The sequence below is a fragment of the Momordica charantia genome, assembly GCF_013281855.1.
Source record: "Momordica charantia cultivar OHB3-1 chromosome 4 unlocalized genomic scaffold, Mcharantia_2.0 BLBB01000004.1, whole genome shotgun sequence".
Lineage (NCBI taxonomy): Eukaryota > Viridiplantae > Streptophyta > Magnoliopsida > Cucurbitales > Cucurbitaceae > Momordica > Momordica charantia.
The window spans coordinates 2,880,533-2,894,269 of record NW_028275162.1 but is presented as its reverse complement, the minus strand read 5'-3'; the positions used below and the strand labels follow the sequence as shown (position 1 = coordinate 2,894,269).

At 35.2% G+C, this 13,737-nt stretch overlaps 3 protein-coding genes and 1 non-coding gene across 6 annotated transcripts; 1 reads left to right on the top strand and 3 right to left on the bottom strand.

Moving 5' to 3' along the window:
- Positions 1–474: 474 nt before the first annotated feature.
- Positions 475–2,839, bottom strand: LOC111007977 (heterodimeric geranylgeranyl pyrophosphate synthase small subunit, chloroplastic). Of its 3 annotated transcripts, none has more exons than XM_022280539.2 (3): positions 2,394–2,839; positions 783–1,462; positions 475–706 (listed from the first exon to the last, which is right to left on the bottom strand). In XM_022280539.2, the coding sequence occupies exons 1-2, from the start codon at positions 2,730–2,732 to the stop codon at positions 794–796; spliced, it is 1,008 nt and encodes a 335-aa protein (XP_022136231.1). In that variant the 5' UTR covers positions 2,733–2,839; the 3' UTR covers positions 475–706; positions 783–793. The 3 variants fall into 3 exon arrangements, with proteins under 3 accessions (XP_022136231.1, XP_022136230.1, XP_022136229.1); XM_022280538.2 differs by having other exon boundaries at positions 475–715; positions 2,394–2,838; XM_022280537.2 differs by having other exon boundaries at positions 475–1,462; positions 2,394–2,837.
- A 749-nt stretch (positions 2,840–3,588) lies between these two features.
- PNT1 (mannosyltransferase family protein) lies at positions 3,589–6,204 on the top strand. The gene is made up of 4 exons (XM_022280513.2): positions 3,589–3,905; positions 3,986–4,168; positions 4,926–5,473; positions 5,652–6,204. Exons 1-4 carry the CDS (start codon positions 3,635–3,637, stop codon positions 5,961–5,963), a joined length of 1,314 nt encoding a protein of 437 aa, XP_022136205.1. The 5' UTR covers positions 3,589–3,634; the 3' UTR covers positions 5,964–6,204.
- Positions 6,205–7,078: 874 nt separating this feature from the next.
- On the bottom strand, positions 7,079–7,229 carry LOC148211644 (U4 spliceosomal RNA). The gene has a single exon (XR_015790616.1). It is a non-coding gene; the product is annotated as a U4 spliceosomal RNA (small nuclear RNA).
- Positions 7,230–7,773: 544 nt separating this feature from the next.
- LOC111007930 (acetylserotonin O-methyltransferase-like) lies at positions 7,774–9,713 on the bottom strand. The gene is made up of 2 exons (XM_022280481.2): positions 8,925–9,713; positions 7,774–8,347 (listed from the first exon to the last, which is right to left on the bottom strand). The coding sequence occupies exons 1-2, from the start codon at positions 9,696–9,698 to the stop codon at positions 8,051–8,053; spliced, it is 1,071 nt and encodes a 356-aa protein (XP_022136173.1). The 5' UTR covers positions 9,699–9,713; the 3' UTR covers positions 7,774–8,050.
- Positions 9,714–13,737: the final 4,024 nt, after the last annotated feature.

Here is a 13,737-nt window from a genome sequence, read left to right as displayed (position 1 = left end):
TTTATGTTAAACTAGAGTTAAAAGATATAAATCTATTAGGCATGAGAATTTAGAAGCAGACTGAACAAATACAAATACAACCCTAAAAATTCAAAAAATTTATTGTACACAATTCTTATGAACTATTACGAGATTTATAGACTAAATTTATAATTTAACTTTAAAAAGTAAAATAACATGTTAATAGTTGAAAGATTAGTGCGGGAATTTTATATCTTTGATAACTTAAAAAAAAATCAATAAAAACAACTAAAATCATATATAAATTTTCATTTTATTTCAAATAAAAATTTGTAATGACATCCATGAATTCTCAATCTAAAATAACCAATCATGCTTATACAATCTTCCAAAAGCAAATATATTAACAAACAAAAAGATATTAGAGTTCTACACCAGACAGTAAGAAGATAAAAACAAGTTACTCTCAGAGATCCATCAAGGCAATGGCATTAAAAATTATAGAGTTCCTCCTTTTCTTTTTTTAATTTTGTGTTCATATTTATATAATTGGTTTTTGTGGCACTTTTCAATATTTTTGATATTTCCATAACATTAACATTTCAGGTTTAAAAATATCAACTTACGGAGTAAAGTTTTAATATGTAATTTCTAATTTGGTCTACTAAGAACTTATCTCTTTCTCCAGCTCTTGGGTCAAGGCTCTCTGATTTCATCAACATGGTCACCGTCCTGTCCCTGTTGCCTTGATATTCTTCAAAGAAAATAGTTAAAAACTAGCAAAATCAAGAACTTGTAGTTTATATTAAGAGACTTCTAACCTCTCCCAGTTTTAACTTGAACTTTCAATACTGAAGCCTCTATCAGCAGCATAGTCCACAAAGCTGTACAAAGGCACTACTCTGTCTCCATACTTCTCAAATCCATCAAGTTCCTTCTTAGCTTTGTTCCTCAGCTCCTCTGCCACCTCCTTAGCCTTCTCAATCCCATATACTCCGACGTAGCTCTTCCCTTTTCTCCTCCTACTCTCATCCGTTGCGTCGAGTTGCTTTGTTTGTTCTTCCAAAATATCATCAACTACCTGATACAACACACCGACTGCTCTTCCATACCTTCTCAATCTCTGTACCTCGTGGTCTTCTGCTCCTGCTAGAAGTCCTCCGCACACAGCGGAGCACTGACCCATCTCACCAAATTTCTTTTCTTGGACGAATTCGACGGAGTTGGGGCCTCCCTCAAGGTCGAGAAACTGTCCAGCTGCCATGCCTCTGGAACCAACAGCTCGGGCAATCTCAGCAACCACACGGAGCAGGCGGGACTCGGGAACAAGATCAGAGGGTGTGTGTGAGACAATGTGTTGGAAGCCAAGGGGAAAAAGCGCATCACCTGCCAGGATAGCCATGTCGACACCATAGACTGTATGGTTTGAAGGTTGGCCACGGCGTGAGGGGTCATCGTCCATGCAAGGAAGGTCGTCGTGGATCAATGAAGCCGCATGAACCTGTCAAAAGACCCACAATCAATTTCAGACATTAATTTGGAATGTGTCAATAAGAGCTATAAAAGCAACCAAGAGGACACAGTACATTGTTACATAGGACCCATAATGTCTTCATTCACGTTCAAAAGTCAATAGTTATACTCTTGAGCGTTCACATTGAATCTAACCACATCTTAGTTCCCCATTTGAACAGAAATACCATAACTCACATCCTGATGTCACTTCTCAAAGTTAATGTAAAAGCTGGGAGAAAGAAATTAAGAGACAGACAAAATATAGAATGAAACCGATGTGCTCGGTGTAGGGACTATCTGAGGAAGGCCATTTGTTAAATATTCAAAGAGAGGTAAAGAGAAGTACACACAAAGAATAGTTATCAGAGGAGAGAAAAATAAGAGCACAAGAAATAAAACTCTTCAGCACTATGTATTCTATAAGACTCTCTACCGTATCCACAAAAGCCATCATAAGAACTCTCTCACATTTATATATTTGCTTCAAGCAATTAAAACCTAGCAAGCAAGACCACTTTCCACACTACTGATTTTGGACATGACAATGGAAATAAACTCAAAATTTGAAACGTATTGGACAGCTAATATGAGAAATGGAATCTATAATGTAAAAGATTGTGTGATTGAATAATATTTTTTAGCATGAAATAGCGCGCCCCCCTCCCCGACGGATTCGTCCTGCCTAATTCTCAGGTCAACTTAGCCCTTCATACATACAAGTATAATTCATAACTGGAGATTGAAATTGAACAGCCCTGTTCGAGTAAGTTCGCAGTTAGAGACGATTGAGAGGACAAACTGCAAGCATAGAATTCGAAATAATATCTGCAAGTGAATATTGGAACAGTACACAGACCACGATAATTCGATTCGAGCAACTCCAACTCGAGAAACGTAAAATTAGGTTAGGGAAAAACCATTTCGAGGGCACAGGCGGTGGGGAATGCGGCGAGGCGGTCGACGCCGAAGAGCTCGCAGGCGGCGACGCACATAACCGGCGGAGCGCGCTTGGCCCCTTCGGCCAAAACCGAGTACCGCATAGCCTCATAGATCTCGTCGGGGTACTGAACCAGAATAGCTTCATCCAGCTTCTGATTGGTCTCGAAAATGAGCTTTTTCCAGTACGTTTTGAGATCAAATTGGAGCGATTTGGCTCGAGTCAAAACCGCGGACGGAGAGGAGGAAGAACATCGAATTGGTGCCGTTCTACCAAAGTGCACTCTAATGGAAGATGCCGCCATGATCGAAAAAGCCATTGTCTAAGTTCCTTCTCTCTCTCTCTCTCTCTCTCTCTCTCTCTCTCTCAAGCTTCAGGTTGAAAAATGAAGTCTTAAGTCTCTGTGGAAGTTTGGGAAGTGAGAGGGATAAGCACATGGAAGAGGAGGTGACTGCGGGCCATGAGCAATCTGCCATGGATAGCTAAGCATGGTCATTAGAACTTAAAAATAAAACTTTCTTTTATTTATTTATTTTCTATTATAAGTTATTCTTTTAAAAATTCAAATCTCATACTAGTACATAAACTTTAATGTTTGTTAAACTCTAATTTTGTTTAAATATTGTATTCTGTCACGAAATTTGCAACTATGCTAATCCTTTTCACTCATTTTAAAAATAATATATCCAATAAAGGCAAATACTTTTTTTTTCTTTCTTCCATTTATTTGATAAATAGATATTCATGTAAGAACTTTTTTTTTAAAATTTATATTTATTTCCCTAAGAACTCGAAGTTATACGTTTTAAATCGTGTGGATTTCAAAATGTATTCATAATTACATTAAATTATTAATAAAAATTTAACGAAAAGGACTACAAAATATTAGGACTACTGCGAAATTACAAAAGTCTAGAAACAAAAATAAATATATAAATGAAAATTATGGACTAAGATAGAATTTTAGGAAGTTTAGAGATCAAATAAAACAAATAGGTTTTAATATTTACAAATAGTTTTAGAAAATAAAGATATCCCAGTTACATTTCTCCAAACTGGGTTTTTATCCAACACTATAATACAGCTGACAGGCCCAGAACACTGGGCCCAACCTGCGTAGCCAGTGGGCTTCAATTTCCTCAAAGCCCAATCCTTCGTTCGTCTTCCTCACTTTGCCCCCTCGAACCTCATTTCGGCCGCCATTTTTGCTTCAGCAGAGCAATGGCGTCCTTCACCTTCGGCTCCCTGCTGATGCTCTCCGCGATTTTCAGGCTGGTACTTATCCTCTATGGCGAGTGGCAGGATGCGCACATGGAGGTCAGGTACACTGATGTCGATTACATCGTCTTCTCGGACGCTGCTTCTCTCATGGCGTCGGGAAAGTCCCCTTATTTGAGATCCACTTACAGATACTCACCACTGCTCGCGTTTCTGCTCATACCGAATTCAATAATTCATCGCTGTTGGGGCAAACTTCTCTTCTCAGCATCAGGTACCTTTCACTTATTGATTCGATTCGTTTAATTAGAATTTTCTGTTGGTTTCTATGTTAATTGTCTTGATTCTATCTAGATTTGCTCGTCGGGATATTTATACGTACTATTTTGAAGAAACGTGGGGTTCCAGAAAATTTGAGCATCGGTTCTGTTATGGTTTGGCTTTTCAACCCGTTTACTTTTACCATTGGCACCAGAGGAAACTGCGAGCCTCTTGTTTGTGCAATGGTTCTTAAGATCCTTTTATGTCTGATGAACGGTGTAAGTTTCTTTTCTCTCTCGATTTACAGTTGGAACTGTGTCAATTATGTGAAGTTGTTAAACTTAATTACGCAAATTTGTAGTTTGGATGAATAGGTAGTGCGAATTTAATTTGTTTGTATTGATATTGGGAGATAATGTCATTAGATGTATCTGGAACTTGTGAATTGCATAATATCAGTGGATCAAGTAGGACTTTATGCTTAAACGTAATTTTTGATTTACATGGTGGAAGACCAAAGATCACTCAATAATCTCATTTGGTTTATCAATAGGCATTGTTACAGAACAAAATTTCCAATTAGACTAGGTTAATTTGTTATTGAACTCAAAATCTTTAAGCTAATAGGTTACGTTTGTTTAATCTTTTATATATATTTTTAAGAGTCCCTTGTGAGCTTCTAGTAAGAGACTATCAACATTAATTGGGGAGGAAACTTCATTATAGGAGTTTGAAAATAGGACCTCATGGTCTGGTGCAATGTATTTTAATTTCTAATATATAAATATATATATTAAATGATAAGTAGCTGAGTTTATTAAATTTATGTGAAGAAGTTAATGTAGATCAAGTAATGATTGTTTTCAAATAATTTTCTAATGTCAATATCCTATGTTATGCAATGTAATTTCAGAACATGTTCAGTTTAAATAGCGAGATGGGACTGTTTTCATGGGATATTGTATTGGTGCATTTGTTAGTAGTTTACCATTAACCATTTATAGTTTAAAATAACTCTCTTTCCCTATATCAGGCCAGTTGCTACAGGCTGCATTTTGGTATGGACTTGTCGTCCATTTCAGAATCTACCCGATCATCTATGCCCTTCCGATTCTTCTGATTCTCGATCAAAATCTGTTCAAATCTGGTCTGACCCCTATTATTCAAAAATGGAGCCAGTGTGACCAAAAGGCACATCAGAGCGATTTACGTTCGAGATTGGCTCATATTTTTAGTCCATGGTTTCTTCTGAGATCCACAATGACCAAGGAGAGAGTCCTTTTCGGCCTTATTTCTGGTTCAGTTTTCATCTTCTACACTGCATTGTTTTATTATCTATATGGTTGGGAATTCCTGCACGAGGCGCTGCTCTACCATCTTACACGTACTGACCCGAGGCACAACTTCTCAATTTATTTTTATCACATCTACCTTCACCATGAGCACGAGTTCTCGGTGGTTGAGAAACTCATTTCATTTCTACCCCAGTTGGTAGTGCAGCTTGTTCTCGTTTTATCCTTTGCTCAAGATCTTCCATTCTGCTGGTTTGCGCAGACAGTAGCATTTGTGGCATTCAACAAGGTTTGTCTCCTAATCCATTTTTTGATCTCAACAAGTTATAGATAGTAGGTAGAGCTAAAATTCCCGACAATACATAGTTTTATCGAGTTAATTGTGCTTTTGGGATCTACCAGAACCCATGTTCCCAGATCATTGGTAAGGTCTTAATGCTTATAAATGTTTTGAGAATGATCGACAGGTAATCACAGCACAATATTTTGTCTGGTTCTTCTGTCTTCTGCCCTTGATTCTTCCTTGGAATAAGATGAAGGTTAAATGGAAAGGCGTGTTCTCGGTATCGATCTGGACGGGAGCACAGCTTCATTGGCTGATGTGGGGTTATTTGCTTGAATTCAAGGGAAAGAATGTGCTGATTCAACTATGGATGGCAAGCATCTTGTTCTTGGCTGCAAATACAGCCGTTTTGAGCTTAATCATCCACCAACACAGGCTCTCTGCGCTTTTCATGCTACCGGAAAGCACAGCTGAGAACGCAAAAAAATCTAACTGATGGAATATTATTATGTATTTTATGAGTTGAGTGGTCGTTCTGATTGTTGCTGTTTCCAACTCTCTTTTTGTTGTTGATTTCCGAGTAGCTTCAAGTGACATTTCTCATTTTCTTTTTTGATGTTTTATTTTTCTCATTTTTGTTCTCTGAAAAGGCCAGTTGTAAATTTAAGGTTAAAAAACACATTTGATCCTGTATTTTCATTAAAGTAATAATTTAGTCTCTAAATTTTAATCTGTAACGATTTAGTTCCTATACTTTCACTAATGTAATAATTTAGTCCCTAAACTTTAATTTGTAACGACTTAGTCCCGTAGGTTAAAATTTGTAACAATCTAATTTCTATCGTAAATAATAAAAAAAAGTTAAGTATCAAATTTTATCATATAACAATTTAATCTTTCTCGTTATAAACATATTTGGTCATTCTTTAGTTTATCTATCTATATATAAGAAATTTAACAAAAAAAATTTCATGATAAGGATTAAATCCTTACTAACTTTAAATTACAAGGATGAAATTGTTACATATTAAAGTTCAAGAAATAAATTGTTACTAGATCAAAGAAAAAAAAACTTTTAACTAAATTTAATATATATTTTTAAAAATGATTCATGATCAATTTTAATGTAAGTAGATTAACTCCGGTTAACATTGCTCTCATTGAAAATTCTTAATTGAAAGTCATCAAATTACAAGTTTCATCACTTAAACTTTAAAATTTTCGGTTGAGGTGTTCATAGGTTTGGTTGAACGATATTGAAGTACCTTGCTGATAATAAATTCATTAACTTAGCCTCAACTCAATTGTAATTTAAACTTAAACTATAATAAAGCAAATACTATTATTTGTGTATAATATTTCTATTTGGTAAAAAATTATATTCTAAAAACTTAAAAAAATATTTCAAAATGTCGTAAAATAAATAACAATTATATCGATAAGTAAAAGAAACAAAAAATAGCTTTTGGTTATTAATTCATCGAGGAAACTTGTTCGTAATATATTTCTATTTTCTTTCCATAAAAGCCTAAATTTAAAAATAAATAATGGATTCAATTTAGAAATAAGTAAACAAATCTGTAAAAGAATGATTGAACTGGAGAATTGTAGGGCTTTACCCCGAAGGGAGCCCTTCCAGAAATTCTCTTGGGCATGGGCCAAACCCAGGCCCAAGAGGGGGTTTGGAAATAGTTTTCAACCAGCAATTGACGCGCCTCGGTTAGAACCTCACTAGCTGCGTCATTGCCCCAAGCGCAAAGATATTTCCACCATCGTCCGAGAATCCTTCTTATGGTGCCTTTCACAAGCTTCCTCACACGACATAGTCGATGTGGGATAAACTAGAATTACACAAACTATTTGTCTATCAATTTTTTTTTTCTTCCTTCATTTCTTTTGTTTCTTTTTTTTTTTTTTTTTTAATAAAAGTGGATTGTGTTCAGATAGGTGTGAATGAGAAATTTTGATTAATTATTAAATATCACATCACAAATTTACCTGTGTTCTGAATTATTTTTAAAATTGGCAAACAAATTATGTCACGTGTCTTTCTTACGATAGTCTCATAACATCGACTAATTAGATGAACCCAATAAGAAGATTGGACTCAAACTCATTAAGTCGACGACCCACTAAAATTGTACAAATAGAGAGTGTCACGAGGATTCAGAAGAATTGAGCAAAATTGAAGATCTAGAGCCATAAGAGCATTACAATCATTCAGAATCATCTACTAGCTAAAGTTGAAGAATTCATCAAACTACAAAGTGCATCAAGCTGCAAATCGAAGAACTTCATCAAGCTTAATAGTTGAAGAGCTTTACTTCATTGAGCTATAAGGTCAAAGAACTTCATTAACAAGTTGAAGTCTTCAACAAACTTACAATAAACCTAGGAAATAGAAAAGTTATTTATCATATAACATAAAAGAAAAGTTTTTGGAAACTAAAGATGGTAAAAAATAAGGATATATGGTATAGAATGGACGAGGGCCAACACAATTTTTATTATAATATTATATAGAACACACCTTATTCCAGAATTATGATTGAAAACTTTTTCCCAAATCCCATTCTGTTTATATCATATAAAAGCTTGAATAACAGATGGGACACCTCCAATGGATATAATGGTGTGTCGACTAAAACCAGCCTTGTTAAGCACATGGGCCAATTCCTCGGCTGTTCGTTCCCTGCCGTTTTTGGTATGAGCCATTACCACCATATCTACCATAACCCTCACATCGGATACTTCACTTTCTTCTTTTTCATCAATCACTGCTTCTACGATTATTACCTTCCCTGTATCTTTTGGAATGGCTTCCTTGCAGTTCTTCAAAATTTTGATACATTCTTCATCGTCCCAATCATGTAGAATCCACTGCGATGATGTAACCTCGAAAAGTAAAGTAAATATGTGGCTAAAAAGAGTGTACTAACTTTACCTCTGTACGTCACACATATGCTACGCTGCATATGTTTAAAATTCCACATTGAAAAGATAAAGGACCCAAAAAAAGTTTAGGCTACTCCTCCTCTCATTGTCAATTAGTTTTGAGATGAAATCGATGAATATTGATACGATATTAGAATCCAAAAGCTCAAATGAGTATCTAGTCAAAAAATGTGATCGAGCCAAGATCGATGAGTAAAAAAGAGCCACGATTTTGAGGGAGTAAGAATCCCACATTAAAAAAAAATAAGGGACCTATCGTTGCTAATTGATTTTGAGATAGAACCCATGAATATTAATATTGTATCAGAGCCCAAAAGTTCAAGTGAACATCCAGTCTAAAAGTGGGATCCGACCAAGATCGATGAGTCAAAAAGAGACACGATCTTGAGGGACATGTTAAGGATCCCACCTTATTTTACAATACACATAAGCTATTTAATTCTTTCATTGCCAATTAATTTTGAGATGAAATTCCATGAATATTGATTGTATATATACGAACCTTGAGAAAAGCAGCATCGGCCTTCGGGACATAGTTGAACATGCTGCCACCTACATGCTGCACATTCTCATATTCCGGCGAAGCCGCCACAACATGTGGAAGATCAAAGTTGATACCACGAATCCATGGACAAGCCTTCACAATCATGCTCAAACTAGTTCCATTCCCTCCTCCCACATCCACCAAACATCCAACTCCTTCAAAAACCTCTCCACAAGTTTCAAGTATTGCAGGCACATGAATCAGCCTAGCACCGCAAGCCATGGCCTCATGAAACAACGTGTTGTACGTTGGATTAGCCGCAGCATAGCCCCACAAGTCGCTGCCATGAGCAGCCTCAAATGGCAAAACGTCACTGACCCCCTTGATTTTTGCGCACAGGTTGTGCCATGGCGCCAGCATTGCTGGGCCATTCTCTAGCAGAAACAAGGGCGCCACGCTGCTCTCGCCGCTGGTGGTGAGCAGCCGAGACAAAGGCGTTTGAGCATAGGCTGTGAGATTTTCAGGCGTTGTTTCTTCTCTGAAAATTCCACGCCTTATGAGGAATCTCAAGATGCGATATAGGAGCGGTGAAGAGCAGTTTAAGGCTGATGATAATTGTGACAGTGTCATGGGGCTTCCGTAGCATTCAATAGCGTCGCCAATTTTAAGCTCAATGGCGCATTTTACAACCGCGATTTCAGAGAAACCAAATATGTGTTTCCATATTTGGATGGTGGCTTCACTATCTCCTTCTTCCTTCTTCAGTTTTGATTCTTTGTGACTATTTTCCATTTGCGTGATATTTTCTCTACCCTCCTATATCTTTGCTGAGTTCTTATGTGAAAATATATATAACCTATATCTCACTTTAATTCCATAAACCAATTTAAGTCCACAAGCAGTTAATAATTTAATCTCTCCATAAATTATATAGGAATAATAATTAAATTTAGGTCGACCTGAGTTAAGAATACCTACTTAGGTATATAATTAGAATGTCGTAAGTTTGAATCAATACCTCTATATATTGTATTAAAAAAATTAAAATTTAGTATCTAAAGTTTTAAAAGAGATACTTTAGTCTATGAACGATTGAAAAATAGTTCTAAATAGTTATTGAGTTCATTTAGGGTCGTTTGATAACATTTCTATTTTTTGTTTCTAACTTTATTTAGAACTTGAAATAGAAATATGTTTGGTAACCATTTATGTTTTTTAAATAAAAATAGAAATAAAAATATGTCTCGATAGCTATTTCATGTTTCTTATTTGCTAAGTTAGTATATAAAAACCCACATCTCACATTAACTGCACAAATCAACCTAAGTCCACGAGCAATTAATTAATAAATAATCAGGGCTAGTTCTTCTATGGAGTATTTGGACATACAGAAACCAAATTGTTCACAGCACAATTGAGCAACCTTGCTCTCAGAAGATTAGGGCTTTTACCGAAAGTAAAATTTATGAGTTCACAACAAATCTTGGAGGGAACCTGAACATGAAGGATAAAATTCTCCCTAGGACCATCGGCTGGACCCCCCCGGCGCAGCTCCTGTGGAAACTAAATGTTGATGCTACTTGGATGGATTCGTTGCATGCCGGCGGTCTCGGGTGAGTTGTTCGTGACTCCGAAGGGCGCTTCATCATGGCAGGGTGTTTCCACCTACAAAGGAAATGTCCCATTAAAGCTTTGGAAGCCCTAGCAATCTTGGAAGGTCTCAAAGCATTGAGTCAATCCCTCACCCTAGAAGCTGGAATCAAAATTGAGGTGGAATCAGATTGTCTGGAAGTAGTGAACATCATCAATAAATCGTCCATGGAGCTCACCGGAGTTTCTCTAATTGTTGAAGACATATGGAAAGAGGTGGAATCCTTGCCAATTGAAGGATTTAAGCATCTGACGAGGAAGGCTAATGGAGTCGCTCATGGGATAGCAAGGAGAGCCTGCGAAGAGGGATTCTCGTCTTCGTGGAACCAGTTTTGCCCTACGTGGCTGTCTGCTTTGTTGGCCGCTGATTGTGTTTAATTTGTTTTGTTGTTCTGTTTCAAAAAAAAAAAATTAATTAATAAATAATATCTCCAAAAACCATATAAAATAATAACAATTTTTAGGATAAAATACACTCGGTTCATGAGATTTGAGTATAATGTTTATTTAATACCTAAAGTTCTGATCAAAGAGATATTTTAGCCAATGAGATTTGGAAAACCGTTCTAAATGACTCTTGATTTTATTTAATCACCAGTTTTGCTAATAGTTTTAAATGGTTCTTGAGTTTATCTAATCGCCAGTTAATTAAATAGTGTGACGGTTAAAATTATATTAGGTTGGAAAAAATATATATAATACTAATTTACTATATATATGGTTTTTTGATGGAGTGTCTTATCTCTCTCCTCTTTTCGATACAAACCAACCAGTTAACATCGCGTGCAATTCACGTGATTTTTAATATTTTAATATAATTTCTTTAACAATATTTAACATATATATTGTTGGTGGCGAATTTCGGTCACGGGTCACGTATCGCTCCATCATGGCAGTCCGACCAGGGAATGGGTGAACTTGAGACCGGAGTTACTCGACGTCGGTGCGGTGTCCCGCCTAAAACACTCCGACGATCACGTTAGTCATCGGGAAAGGAATATGAATAAGACACTTAAGTATGAGTGACAGGTTTTTCACTTACTTAGTGAGGATGAGCGTCCTTCCTTTTATAGCCTCGGGTGGGCGATCAGGAAGGACGACGGTTAGAGGTGGCATAGGTGCAACGTGCCGTCCGGAAAGCATCTTGGGACATGCTTCCGACAGCTGCAAGGTGGTAGCACCTCCTGTGACTAAAGGACTCCTCCCCTATAGCTGTAGGATGCGCCCTTTTGTACTGACAACGCGCACCCTCCCTTGCTACGGTTATGTACGGGGCATAACTGCTAGTGGTCCATTGTTCCATCCCAACCAGACGTGTGTCCTCCTCGACGACGTCGGGTTGAGGAAAGAAGTCGTACGTGGTCCCGTTCCAGTTGGAAAGTAGACAAGTGTCCTGCTCGAATTTTACTAACGTATATAATAACAACTAAACATAAATTATAAATTGTAATAATATTTAGTTTTCAAATAAAATATATTATTATTATTCATTGATATTTTCAATAAAAAAATATAGTATTCCAACTAAAAAATAGGACAACCAGATGTATAGAAAACATTGAATATAATATAAATATGAAATAATTAATGCGAATGTATCATTAATATATAAAAGTAATCTACATAAAAAAAATTAAAAGTTGAAGATAACACGAATATATAATTTTATACTCTAATTCCTAATCGATTAAATAAGTTTTTGAATTCTCAAATGTTATTTTGACATGGTTCAGTTTGTACTTATGGAGAAAAGCAAAAATCTTCATTAATATTTTGAAAATGAGTTTTAGGTCAAATAAGAAAAAAGACATAATCTTTCATTTTATAGATGATTTGTTATGACACCTATACATAGATTGATGCATTATTTCATAAAATTAGAGCTGCACTCCTCATTGAATTAACTTCTCTCAACATACATTTTCACTCGAACATCACAACTCTTTTGGACTAACCACTTAGTTTCATCGAATGGTCACAACTATTTTGAATTAATTCTCTCAACAGACACTTTAACCCAAACAGTTGTGTTTCTTGTAGAAATTTGAAGGGCAAAATAGGTATGCATTTAAAAGTAAAGGGCAAAAATGGAAGGTAAAAATTCTCCTTCGTAGTCCATTTATATATAGTATAGATTGCTTGTATATTTTAGTTTTCTAACTTTCGAAGCCATTACTATTTCGTCAGACGTGATTTAAGGATGTGTTAATGTAGCCAAAGCGAGCATAGTTCAGCGGTAATTGACATATACTTCCAACCAAGAGGTTGTGAAGTTCGAATCCCCTCCCCAACATGTTGTACTAAAAAAAATTTATAATTGCATAAAATTATTGAAAGTAATTGCACTAACCAAACACAAATATAATTTATTTATATGCAATTTGACAACATTTTCATGCAACACTAAACACGCAGACATAATTTATTCTCATCAAAATTAAATAACATTCCTATGCACAATCAAACACAGTTACATTTGATTTCCATGAGTCTATTATCCATGAATATTTTTTGAAACTTGAACCAAACGATCTCTAATAGTATTTATAAAATACTTTTCTCAAAAAGCCATCTCAAACACACAAAAAAAATGCGAAATTATTATTAACAATAAATAAACACAAAAAATTAATGAGAAAATTAATTAGCTAAAGAGAGGAGATATGACATTGCATATATACTTAGATTTTTCTAAACTTAACCTACATGCATGTTCCTTTCTCGAAGAAGTTAAAAAATTAAATTCAAGAGTAAATAAAAATTTATTATCACAAATCAATTTTACCAAATAATAAATTTGAATCCCTTAATTCAATTAAAGTTATTTATTGAAATTAATTCAATTAAAGTTCTGAATGAAACCATTAAAATCATAATTTTAAATAATATTTTGAGTTAAAAAAATTAGAATTTGAATCTCCAACTTTTAAAAAGATTACTAATGCTTTATCTAGTTGAATTATATTGTAGTTATAAATTGTTGTCCAAGTAGATATGTATCCAATATATAAATGAATGGCCAAAACGAATATAACTTAGTGCTAGTTGACATATATCTCAAACCAATATATTGTTAGTCATGTTATACTAAATATACATATAAATGAATGAAAAAAGAGAGAGAAATATCATTCCATAACATTTAATATGGTTTAAAAAAATGTTACAACTTTTCAAAATA

Coding starts and splice junctions, on each gene's coding strand:
- LOC111007930 (XM_022280481.2), bottom strand. CDS start 9,698: ATGGAAAATAGTCACAAAGAATCAAAACTGAAGAAGGAAGAAGGAGAT. Junction 8,348..8,924: donor CCGATGCTGCTTTTCTCAAG/GTTCGTATATAT, acceptor ACATCATCGCAG/TGGATTCTACATGATTGGGA.
- PNT1 (XM_022280513.2), top strand. CDS start 3,635: ATGGCGTCCTTCACCTTCGGCTCCCTGCTGATGCTCTCCGCGATTTTC. Junction 3,906..3,985: donor ACTTCTCTTCTCAGCATCAG/GTACCTTTCACT, acceptor GATTCTATCTAG/ATTTGCTCGTCGGGATATTT. Junction 4,169..4,925: donor CCTTTTATGTCTGATGAACG/GTGTAAGTTTCT, acceptor TCCCTATATCAG/GCCAGTTGCTACAGGCTGCA.
- LOC111007977 (XM_022280539.2), bottom strand. CDS start 2,732: ATGGCTTTTTCGATCATGGCGGCATCTTCCATTAGAGTGCACTTTGGT. Junction 1,463..2,393: donor CCGCCTGTGCCCTCGAAATG/GTTTTTCCCTAA, acceptor GTCTTTTGACAG/GTTCATGCGGCTTCATTGAT.